The sequence below is a fragment of the Mus caroli genome, unplaced genomic scaffold, assembly GCF_978045245.1.
Source record: "Mus caroli unplaced genomic scaffold, Mus_caroli_1 scaffold_13, whole genome shotgun sequence".
NCBI classification, from domain to species: domain Eukaryota; kingdom Metazoa; phylum Chordata; class Mammalia; order Rodentia; family Muridae; genus Mus; species Mus caroli.
Window position 1 is genome coordinate 92829913 of NW_028227268.1, and position 12924 is coordinate 92842836.

Below are 12924 nucleotides of genomic sequence, written 5' to 3' on the forward strand. Positions count from 1 at the left end.
CCCGGATTGAAGCAAGCCACTCCCAGCTGCGAAAGCCCAACAGAGCACCCTTACTGCGCTTGCGCACAGTCCCCAGCCGCTTGTGTTTTTCTTCCTGAGCTCTCAGTCGCCTAGCAACACTGGAGTCACAGTGGCAGCGCTCTGGAGCCCCTTTCTAGCAAGAATAGGTCAGTGTTCTCTCTTGACACTCCTAGCTGCCACGTGGCAGGCTGGAGGGGGCCATGGAGGGAGAGGAGAAGCAGCAGTAAGTGCCAGGGTTCAGCTTTCTGTTTCCCCTTCTGAAAACCTTTTCTATTTCTTGCAAAAGATTAAGGGCGTGGCTCAGCACGTAAGATCCAGGCCACATACATCCAATAGGTTTCCTCCCCTGCTTTCCAAGGTTTGAGTGATTACGGTATCTTTTTTTTTTTTTTCCCTAATGCAGCGTTTACTGAGCATTCTTGAAGCCATCGTGAAATAATCACTCTTCATACCCCACATTTAACTCATCAGCAAATCCTGTCGGCTCCAGTGTTGAATTCATTGCTTCCTCTCTTGTCCTCACTCAGTCTCAAGTACCAGCTTCTCATGGATACAGCCATCACTTTGCTTCCCTAATCTCTGCAGCCTTTTCAACATGGCCTCTTTTTAAAAGGGGGAAAAATATGTTTTCCACAGGATACATACAGTAAAGCCAAGGCTCCTCCTGCCGCACCACACCTGCTACAGCCCTCTAGATCACCCTGGCACCTGCATACAGCCACAAGCAATCATCTGTAGGGACCCTCAGAGTGACCCCCAGACATGTATCAGCACCACTTAAGAACACATAAAAACAAAAACTCTCAGGATGTCCCCCACATGAAACACTGAATCAGAAACTCTGGGACCCCGATAATCTGTGGTTTGATAAGGCCCAGGTGGTTCACTTTTGGTGAACTGTGGAATGGAGATAGGACAGCTACAAGGAGTGACATGGTGCCAGGGACACCTGCTTCCAAAGTGGTATTCTTGTCAGAACAGTGGCTCTTACTGTAGGCCAGCTAGAGAACTGGTTGAAACAAGTTCCTAAGAACAAGCCTCAAAGATTACTACTTGATACCTTTAGATTTGGTTGACTGATAATTTTGGAGACCATGCTTTATGTCTAAAGATGGACACATTTCTGATAAGAGTTTGACAGTTACAGTTGGCTCGGCTGGAATGTTCCTTTCTCAAATATCCTTAATTTGTACCCATCCCTCCCTTGCTTTTTTCAATTACCACCTTCACAATACCCTGCCCCAAACGTAGCCTCTCCTCCCACATACCTACATGCCTCTCCCTCCCTGGAAATTGTCCTTATCATGTGGCACCATCTAATAGAGTGTGTATGCCCCATTTCATTTCTTCTCTGCCTTCCCTAGAATGTAATCCCCATGAAGACAGGAGTTTTCATCTGTTTCCCTGCTGAATCCTCAGAGCCTCATGTAGCACCTGGCATGTAGAGACCCGCTGAATGCATTAGCAGTGCTCTTTCTTTCACATCAATTACAGTAGCTATTGTTCTTTCATATAAATCAAGGAATGGAACCTTAGATATTAAGTGGCAGAGGTTCCAAGCCAAGCCTGACTGCTTTCTGTTTTGTTGCTACTGTTTGCATTGCTGATATAGAACCTAGGGTCTCAGGCACATTAGTGATTTGTCTGTATAAGGTGTTTCATTGTACAAAGATGTTTCTACAGAATCAGGCATTTCACATTTATTTATCTGTAGCTATCCACACCTTGAAATACAGGACCAAGTAAATGCATAAACGTGTAAACCAACATCTACAGTCCTTTCCTTCAAGGATCTGATAGAGATGTGTTGGTGTTCAACCATGAGAAACAGATGGAGAAAGCCGAGACCAAGGAGTTCAGACCAGAAAGTTACAGCTTTTAAGTAAATACACAGATCTGAGAATATAATAGAAACATCTTAGAAGTTGCTTACACTTTTCTAGTAATCCGTTCTTCTAAATCCTTTGCAAAGCAGCAATTTTTGTTACAAATCAAGGCAATAAGATCACAAAGAACCTGAAAAATGTTTCTCTGTGGAATGGAGTGAGGGTTAAGGGTGTTCAGCTAAAGCAAAGGCAGAGTGGAAAAATAAGTCTAGGACATTCACTGAAGTGTATAAAGAGTACAACACAAAGCATTTACCTAAGCTGAACAGAACATGGGTGTCAGGCACGCAGTGATCGATGAACTAATAGTCACCACTGCATGGAACTTATATTGATCCATAAGGGTGCTTCTGGTGCTTAGTAAAGACAAAGAGCTAGATGCATGCAATTTGAGTTATAGTTAGAGCCACAAAAGGATGTACAAGCCTAGAGCATCATGGGGAGGGGACTCTAGGAAGTGTCTGGGAAATGATTTTTCAACTGATACCCAAGTGATGCTAGGGAGCTGGGAAAGACCAGTGGTGCTGGAGAAGGAAGAGCATGAGCGGGTGGCCTGAGGAGAAAAGAAGTGAAAACAGGGAAGAAGCTTGAATGAGATTGAAGAGATGAGCTGCCTCAGTGCACACTCAATATAATCAGGAGACTAGGTTTTACTATAAGTGTAATGGAAAGCTATCCGAGATGTTAACTGAAAAATTACAATAGAAATGATAGACTGGATTCATTTTGGTTTTTTGTTTGTTTGTTTGTTTTTTGGTTTTTTTTTTGTTTTGTTTTTTGTTTTTGGTTTTTTGAGACAGGGTTTCTCTTTATAGCTCTGGCTGTCCTGGAGCTCACTTTGTAGACCAGGCTGGCCTCGAACTCAGAAATGACTGGATTCATTTTGAAGTAAGGTAATAGGTGTATTTTAAGGGTTGTGGATAAGGCGAAACAAAACTACCCATTTGTCAGTATAAATCTAGAATCTTTGTTGTTATTGTTTTAACCACGTTATTATTCTTTTGAAGATACCATACAATGTATTTAGATCATATTTTCCCCCACCCTAATTCCTGCCAAATCCACCCTCTCCTTCCTATCTACCCAGCTTCATGGGCTCTCACTGATTCCTTTTCTCCTCTTTTTTAACCCGTTGAGTCCAGTTACTGTCACCCAAATACTCTTGGGTGTGGGGCCTGCCCTGGAGCATGGTCATCCTACCAGGGTCACACCATTAAAACAAAACAAAACAAAACAAAACAAAACAAAACAAACAAACAAAAACAAAACCCGACTTTTTGAGCCTAGCAACTCTCGTTTACCAATAGCTCCTTGGGTAGGGGTGGGACTTTGTGCCCATTTAGCCCCTTCCATGCTGGGATTTGTCTGGTTGAGTTTGCACAGGTCTTGTGCATGCTGTCAGAATCACTGTGAGTTCATATGTGTAGTTCTCCAGGTGTGTCCAAGAAACATTCTTTCCTTGTAGTCACCTAACACTTCTTGTTGTTGATAACTTTCAAATCTCTGAAACTTCAGTACAGATGTCCCACTTAGAACTGATTATTTTGACGTCTCTGATTCACAGCACATAGGCCAATTGTGGGTCTCTGTTAACTGCCTGGTATTGCAAGAGGTAGTTCTCTTATGAGAGATGCAAAGATCTATAGGTATAGCAATTAATCATTAGGAATCATTTTAATATTATGCCCACTTAGCAAAATAATAGGTTCTCCAGAGCCTCTAACGTATCTGGTTACATGTTCTTAGCCCCATTAATGGTGCCAGGTATGGCTTCCAATTCATGGAGTGAGGATTAAATCTAATTAGAAAGTAGTCAGTAAGCTCCTTATATTAGTCATCTTTCTATTGCTGTGACAGAACACAAAAATGAACTTAGACAACAAAGCATTTAGTTAGGATTAGAGTTTCAGATGGTTAGTCACTGATGGCAGAGTAAAGGCATAGTAGCAGAAACAGCTGAGAATTCATAGCTTGACCCACAAGTAGGAGGCAGAACAATAGCACAGTGGGAATGGAACAAGTCTTTTGAAACCCCAAAGTCTGACCCAAGTAACACCTGTTCTTCAATAAGACCACACCTTTTAATCCTTTCCAAACAACGCCAAACAACTGTAGAAAAAGTATTCAAACATATGAGTTTTGAATTCACTATTGAAGCCACTCACATTTAAACTAACACCCTCTTGTAACATATATACCCCTGAACCCATGTGTATAACTTAACAAGACAGCCATTATGTTAACTCAAAGAATTTGCAATGAGGCCGGGCAATGGTGGCACATGCCTTTAATCCCAGCACTTGGGAGGCAGAGGCAGGCAGATTTCTGAGTTCAAGGCCAGCCTGGTCTACAAAGTGAGTTCCAGGACAGCCAGGGCTATACAGAGAAACCCTGTCTTGAAAACAAAACAAAACAAACAAACAAACAAACAAAAAAAACCAACAAAAAAAGAAATTGCAATGAATAATACTCATGATTACTGTTCTCCTCTAGTATCGTATATGGCAATTTTCAGCACTATAAAAGCTAGCTAGTCCATGGACAAAGCTTCCAAGTCAATATGAGCTTAATTGCTTTATGTTTTATGACTCAAGTATGTGATGTCTTGAGCAATAGGGTCTTGCCATCAAGATCTAGGAGGTAACCAAGTAAAAACAATAACCCATGATGCTTGAAGGTCTATGAAATCCCACTGGCCACAAAGAAAAAAATGTTTTAAAGATAATTCATTATTGGTGCTGAAATTTTCTTTGGTAGCCTGTGTCTAGTTTGTGTATTTCTCTACCATTATCAGGCAAATTCATTTAAACTTTTACTAGATTTGTATATGCATATATTTTTGGATGCTTCCACAATGGTAGTGTGCTGGTTAGTTTTGCCAACTTGTTTCAAATAGATTCATGTATGAAGAGGGTACCTTAATTGAGGAGTTGCTTCCATCAACTGGCGTGTAGGGATGTTCATTAAGCATTTTCTTTATGTAGGAGCATTTTCTTTCAGTTCACTGTGGGTGATACCATTTTTGGGCAGTTGTTCCTGGGTTGTATAAGAAATCAAACTGAGCAAGAAAAGGAGTGTCTAGTACAACTGACCCCTAGTCTATTTGACACACAGACATTTTCTTATACATCCCAAAGATCTCACATTAAAAACATAAATAATGTTAAAAGTCCCAGAGTCTTCACTCCCTGTACTGGCTGGTTTTGTGTGTCAACTTGACACAAGATAGTGTCATCAGAGAGGAAGGAGCCTCAGTTGAGGAAATGTCTCCATGAGTTCCAGCTATAGAGTATTTTCTCAGTCATCAATGGGGAAGGGTACAGCCTATTGCTGGCAATACCATCTCTGGACTGGTGGTCCTAGGTTCTATTAGAAAGCAGTCTGAGCAAGCCATGTGAAACAAGCCAATAAACAGCACTGCTCCATGGCCTCTGCATCAGCTCCCGCGTACAGGTCCAGCCCTATTTGAGTTCCTCCAGTGATGGACTATGATCTGGAAGTGTAAGCCATATTCATTTCCTCTCCAACTTGCCTTTTGGTCATGGTGTTAGTTCAAAGCAATAGAAACCCTAATGAAGACAAATCTGTACCAGAAATGATAGGGTATTGCTGTGACAGATCTGACCATGTAGTATAAGCAGCATTCCTTCACAGTTCCTACCACCAGGTTTCTGCCTTCCCTTAGTGATGAACTGTGATGTGTAAGCTGAAATAAACATTTTCCTCCCCAGGCTAGTTTTAGTCAGAATTTCTTATTGCAGCAATAGAAAAGCAAACTAATATGTGTTCATATGACTTTTCTAAAAGGCAACCTTCTAGAATCTAAGCTATTATGAATAGAACAGCATTGACTATGGATTAGCAGGTGATGCAGTGGTAAGATACAGGGTACTTTGTATGAGAAATGCTCAAGAGTGCTAGAACTGAGTTGTGTGGTAGGTGGATTTCTCACTTTTTGAGAAAACTCTACAGTGGTTTCCATAATGGCATTGCCATTTCCCACTCGCACTGGCAGTTCATTGTCCTCTTGTCTCAACATTTATAAACAGTTCTTCTGCCCTTTGCTCTTTGACATTAGCCATTATGACTGTGTTGAGAGAGTATCGCAATGTACTTTTAAATCTCTAAGGATGTTGGACTATTTTTTGCAATGTTTCTCAGTCACTTGTGTTTCATCTTTTGAGAACTATTAAATCCCATGTTCTATTGTTTAATTGGATTGTTTATTTTCCTTATATTTAGCTTTTAGTTCTTTGTATGTTCTAGATAAAAATCCTCTGTCATATGTGTAGCTGGTAAAGATTTTTTCCCCATTCTGTAAGCTGCCTCATCAATAATTAATGGTGTTCATGTTCTATTTATCAATTGCTGATTTTAGTGCCTGTGCTATCTCAGCCCTGTTCAGAAAGTCCTTTCCAGTGCCACTAAGTTCAAACCTAGTACTCGATTTTTCTTCTATCAGACTCAGGCACCAATGTCTGGCTCAGCACAGGTTTGTGTTTTGTTTTGTTTTGTTTTGTTTTGTTTTGTTTTGTTTGTTTCTGATGGTGCTAAGAGGCAGCTTACAGAATGGAGAAAAAAAATCTTTATCAGCTACATGTCACATGCCTATAGGTGTGTGGACTTATATTGTGTTCCTCAATTCTATTCCATCGATTATGTTTGTTTTTATAGTAGTGCTATACTGTTTTTATTAATATAGCTTTGACTATAGTTTAAAATTAGGGGTGCTAATTCCTCCAGTCATTTTTTTATTGTTCAGAATTCTTTTAACTTTTCTGGTGTGTGTGTGTGTGTGTGTTTATGTAAACTTTAAGATTCTTTTTCAATTTTTTTAAAAGAATTGGGTTGGAATTATGAAGGAGATTACATTTAATCTGTAAATTGTTTTTGCTAAGGTGGCCTTTTTCAAAATATTAGTTATGCCAATCTCCAGTCATGGCAGATATGTCCATCTTCTTGTATTTTCAGTCTTTCACTTCCTTAGTTAAATTTATTCATATATATTATTCTACACACACACACAGACACACACATACACAGACACATAGTTGATGAAATGTGATTGCTTCCCTGATTTCCTTTTTGGTATGTGTTCTGATTTTTTGTGTGTTAATTAAAAATGTGTTCATCAGTTTTAGAAGTTTTCTGGTGGAGTCTTTAGAATCTTTCATATATAGAATCATATATGCAAGTAAGAAAACACTGACTTTCTTTCATATCATCTTTTCACTTGTATTATTGCTGTAGCTTAGATGTCAAGCCTTATATTCAATAGTGATAGAGAAAGTAGTCATCCTTGTGTTCTTGATATTGGGAAGGCTTGTTATAGATTACCTTTAATATGTTGAGATAGGTCCATTTATCCTAGAGTCTCCAAAAGTTTTGTCATGAATGAATTTTGAATTTTGTCAAAGGCCATTTCTGAATCCAATGAGATAATTGTGTATTTCTTTTGTACTTGAAACTTTTTAAAAATTTTTATTAGATATTTTCTTCGTTTACATTTCAAATGCTATCCCAAAAGTCCCCTATACCCTCTCCCTGCCATGCTCCCCAATGCACCCATTCCCAATTCTTGGCCCTGGCATTCCCCTGTACTGGGGCATATAAAGTTTGCAAAACCAAGGGGCCTCTCTTCCAGTGATGGCCGACTAGGTCATCTTCTGATACATATGCAACTAGAGACACGAGCTCTGGGAGTACTGGTTAGTTCATATTGTTGTTCCACCTATAGGGTTGCAGACCCCTTCAGCTCCTTGAGTGCTTTCTCTAGCTCCTGCATTAGGAGCCCTATGTTCGATCCTATAGATGACTGTGAGCATCCACTTCTGTATTTGCCAGGCACTGGCATAGCCTCACGAGAGACAGCTATATCAGGATCTTTTCAGCATAATATTGCTGGCATATGCAATAGTATCTGCATTTGGTGGCTGATTATGGGATGGATCCCTGGGTGAGGCACTCTCCGGATGGTCCATCCTTTCGTCTTAACTCCAAACTTTGTCTCTGTAACTCCTTCCATGGTGATTTTGTTCCCTATTCTAGAGAGGACTGAAGTATTCATGCGTTGGTCTTCCTTCTTGATTTTCTTGTGTTTTGTAAATTGTATCTTGGGTATTCTAGGTTTCTGGGCTAATATCCACTTATCAGTGAGTGCATATCAAATGACTTCTTTTGTTATTGGGTTACCTCACTCAGGATGATATCTCCCAGATCCATCCATATGTCCAAGAATTTCATAAATTCATTGTTTTTAATATCTGAGTAGTATTCCATTGTGTAAATGTACCACACTTTCTGTATCCATTTATCTGTTGACAGACATCTGGGTTCTTTCCAGCTTCTGGCTATTATAAATAAGGCTGCTATGAACATACTGGAGCATGTGTTATTATTACCAGTTGGAACATTTTCTGGGTATAGGCCCGGGGGAGGTATTGCTGGACCTTCCAGTAGTACTATGTCCAATTTTCTGAGCAACCTCCAAACTAATTTCCAGAGTGGTTATACAAGCTTGCAATCCCACCAACAATGGAGAAGTGTTCCCCTTTCTCCACATCTGCTGTCACCTGAATTTTTGATCCTAGCCATTCTGACTGGTGTGAGGTGGAATCTCAGAGTTGTTTTGAAATGCATTTACCTGATGATTAAGGATGTTGAACATTCTTTCAAGTGATTCTCAGCCCTCCGGTTTTCCTCAGTTGAGAATTCTTTGTTTAGCTCTGTACCCCATTTTTAATGGGGTTACTTGAATTTCTGGAGTTCAGCTTCTTGAGCTCTTTGTATATATTGGATAATAGTCGCATATCAGATTTAGGATTGGTAAATATCCCTTCCCAAACTGTTGGTGGCCTTTTTGTCTTATTGACAATTTCTTTTGCCTTACAGAAGCTTTGGGATTATATGAGGTCCCATTTGTTGACTCTTGACCTTACAGTACAAGCCATTGCTGTTTGGTTTAGGAATTTTTCCCCTCTGCCCATATTTTCAAGGCTTTTCCTCACTTTCTCCTCTATAAGTTTCAGTGTTTCTGGTTTTATGTGGAGTTTTTTGATCCACTTAGACTTGAACTTTGTACAAGGAGATAAGAATGGATCAATTAATATTCCTCTACATCATAACTGCCAGTTGTGCCAGCACCATTTGTTGAAAATGCTGTCTTTTTTCCACTGGATGGTTTTAGGGACTTTGTCAAAGATCAAGTGACCATAGATGTGTGGGTTCATTTCTGGTTCTTCAATTCTATTCCATTGATCTACCTGTCTGTCCCTGTACCAGTACCATGCAGTTTTTATCACAATTGCTCTGTAGTGCAGCTTGAGGTCAGGCATGGTGATTCCACCAGAGGTTCTTTTATTGTTGAGGATAGTTTTTGCTATTCTAGGTTTTTTGTTATTCCAGATGAATTTGCAAATTGCCCTTTCTAACTCAGTGAAGAATTGAGTTGGAATTTTGATGGGGATTGCATTAAATCTGAAGATTGCTTTCTGCAGGATAGACGTTTTGACTATATTAATCCTGTCAATTCATGAGCATGGGAGATCTTTCCATCTTCTGAGATCTTCTTCTATTTCTTTCTTCAGAGACTTGAAGTTCTTGTCATACGGATATTTCATTTCCTTAGAGTCACACACCAAGGTATTTTATATTGTTTGTGACTATCGTGAAGGGTGTTGTTTCCCTAATTTCTTTATCATCATGTTTATCCTTTGTGTAGAAAAAGGTCACAGATTTGTTTGACTTAATTTTATACCAGCTACTTCACTGAAGGTGTTTATCAGGTTTAGGAGTTCTCTGGTGGAATTCTTAGGGTCACTTATATATACTATCATATCATCTGCAAATAGTGATATTTTGACTTCTTGCTTTCCAATTTGTATCCCCTTGATCTCCTTTTGTTGTCGAATTGCTCTGCCTGGTACTTCAAGTACTATATTGAGTAGGTAGAGAGAAAGTGGACAGTCTTGTCTAGTCCCTGATTTTAGTGGGATTGCTTCGAATTTCTCTCCATTTAGTTTGATGTTGGCTACTGGTTTGCTGTAGATTGCTTTTATTATGTTTAGGTATGGGCCTTGAATTCCTTATGTTTCCAAGACTTTTATCATGAAGGGGTGTTGGATTTTGTCAAATGCTTTCTCAGTATCTAACATGATGATCATGTGTCTTTCAGTTTGTTTATATAGTGGATTACGTTGATGGATTTCCGTATGTTGAATCATCCCTGCATCCCTGGGATGAAGTCTCCTTGGTCATTATGGATGATCTTTTGATGTGCTCTTGGTTTTGGTTTGTGAGAACTTTATTGAGTATTTTTGCATCGATATTCATAAGGGAAATTGTTCTGACGTTCTCTTTCTTTGTTGGATCTTTGTGTGGTTTAGGTATCAAAGTAATTGTGGCTTCATAAAAATAAATTGGGCAGAGTACCTTTTGTTTCTATTTTGTAGAATACTTTTAGGAGAGTTGGAATTAGGTGTTCTCTGAAGGTCTGATATAACTCTGCACTAAACCCATCTGATCCTGGGCTTCTTTTGGTTGGGAGACTATTGATGACTGCTTCTATTTCTTTAGGAGAAATGGGACTGTTTATTTCATTAATCTGATCCTGATTTAACTTTGGTACCTGGTATCTGTCTAGGAAGTTGTTCATATCATCCAGGTTTTCCAGTTTTGTTGAATATAGCCTTTTGTAGTAAGATCTAATGATGTTTTGGATTTCCTCAAGTTCTGTTTTTATGTCTCCCTTTTCATTTCTAATTTTGTTAATTAGGATCCTTTCCCTGTGCCCTCTAATTAGCCTGCCTAAAGGTTTATCTATCTTGTTGATTTTCTCAAAGAACCAGCTCCTGGTTTGGTTGATTCTTTGAATAGTTCTTTTTGTTTCCACTTGGTTGATATCAGCACTAGGTTTGATTATTTCCTGCTGTATACTCCTCTTGGGTGATTTTGCCTCCTTTTTTTTCAAGAGCTTCAAGGTGTGCTGTCAGGCTGCTAGTGTATGCTCTCTCTAATTTTTTCCTTCTTCCTTTCTTTCTTTCTTTCTTTCTTTCTTTCTTTCTTTTTTTTTTTTTTTTTTTTTTTTTGGAGGCACTCAGGGCTATGAGTTTTCCTCTTAAGACTGCTTTCATTGTGTCCCATAAGTTTGGGTATGTTGTGGCTTCATTTTCATTAAACTCTTAAAAAGTCTTTAATTTCTTTCTTTATTTCTTCCTTGACCAAGGTATCATTGAGTAGAGTGTTGTTCAGTTTTGACGTGAATATTGGCTTTCTATTATTTATGCTGTTATTGAAGATCAGCCTTAGTCCATGGTGATCTGATAGGATGCATCGGATAATTTCAATATTTATGTATCTATTGAGGCCTGTTTTGTGACCAATTATATGGTCAATTTTGGAGGAGATACCATGAGGTGCTGAGAAGAAGCTATATCCTTTGGTTTTAGGATAAAATGTTCTGTAGCTTTCTGTTAAATCCATTTGTTTCATAACTTCTGTTAGTGTCCATATGTCTCTGTTTAGTTTCTTTTTCCAGGATCTGTGCACTGGTGAGAGTGGGTTCTTGAAGTCTCCCACTATTACTGTGTGAGGTGCAATGTGTGCTTTGAGCTTTACTAAAGTTTCTTTATTGAATGTGGCTACCCTTGCATTTGGAGCATAACTGTTCAGAATTGAGAGTTCATCTTGGTAGATTTCACATTTGATGAGTATGAAGTGCCCCTGCTTGTCTTTTTTGATAACTTTGGGTTGCAAGTCGATTTTATTAGATATTAGAATGGCTACTCCAGCTTGTTTCTTGGGACCATTTGCTTGGAAAATTGTTTTCCAGCCTTTTACTCTGAGGTAGTGTCTGTCTTTGGACCTGAGGTGGGTTTCCTGTAAGCAACAAAATGTTGGGTCCTGTTTATGTAGCCAGTCTGTTAGTCTATGTCTTTTTATTTGGGAATTGAGTCCATTGACGTTAAGAGAATTAAAGAAAAGTAATTGTTGTTTCTTGTCATTTTTGTTGTTAAAGTTGGGATTCTGTTCTTACGGCTGTCTTCTTTTACTTTTATTGAAGGATTACTTTCGTGCTTTTTCTAGGGCGTAGTTTCCATCGTTGTGTTGGTGTTTTCCCTTTTTTATCCTCTGAAGGGCTATATTCGTTGAAAGATATTGTGAGAATTTGGTTTTGTCATGGAATATTTTGGTTTCCTATCTATGGTAATTGAGAGTTTTGCTGGGTATAGTAGACTGGGCTGGCATTTTTGTTCTCTTAGGGTTTGCATAACATCTGTCCAGTATCTTCTGACTTTCTTTCTTTTTTTTTTTTTTAAATTAGGTATTTTCCTCATTTACATTTCCAATGCTATCCCAAAAGTTCCCCATACCCTCCTCCCCCCCACTCCCCTACCCACCCACTACTACTTATTGGCCCTGGCGTTCCCCAGTAATGAGGCATATAAAGTTTCCATGACCAATGGGCCTCTCTTTCCACTGATGGCCGGCTAGGCCATCTTCTGATACATATGCAGCTAGAGACACGAGCTCCAGGGGGTACTGGTTAGTTCATATTGTTGTTCCACCTATAGGGTTGCAGATCCCTTTAGCTCCTTGGATACTTTCTCTAGCTCCTTTATTGGGGGCCCTGTGATCCATCCAATAGCTGACTGTGAGCATCCACTTCTGTGTTTGCTAGGCCCCGGCATAGTCTCACAAGAGATAGCTATATCAGGGTCCTTTCAGCAAAATCTTGCTAGTGTCTGCAATGGTGTCTGCGTTTGGCGGCTGATTATGGGATGGATCCCAGGATATGGTAGTCTCTAAATGGTCCATCCTTTTGTCTCAGCTCCAAACTTTGTCTCTGTAACTTCTTCCATGGGTGTTTTGTTCCCAATTCTAAGAAGGGGAAAAGTGTCCACACTTTGGTCCTCTTTCTTCTTGAGTTTCATGTGCCTTGTATCTTGTATCTTGGGTATTCTAAGTTTCTGGGCTAATATCCACTTATCAGTGAGTACATATCATGTGAGTTCTTTTG

The 12924-nt window shown here is 39.4% G+C and overlaps 1 protein-coding gene across 1 annotated transcript in view; it reads left to right on the plus strand.

The window, feature by feature from the left end:
- The first annotated feature begins 201 nt into the window (after nt 1-201).
- The window catches only part of Cimip6 (ciliary microtubule inner protein 6), a 49500-nt gene continuing 36777 nt past the window's right edge, over nt 202-12924 (plus strand). The window contains 1 exon segment of the mRNA XM_021178156.2: nt 202-244. Within this exon segment, the coding sequence (XP_021033815.1) occupies nt 222-244 (23 nt within the window). The 5' untranslated portion in view covers nt 202-221.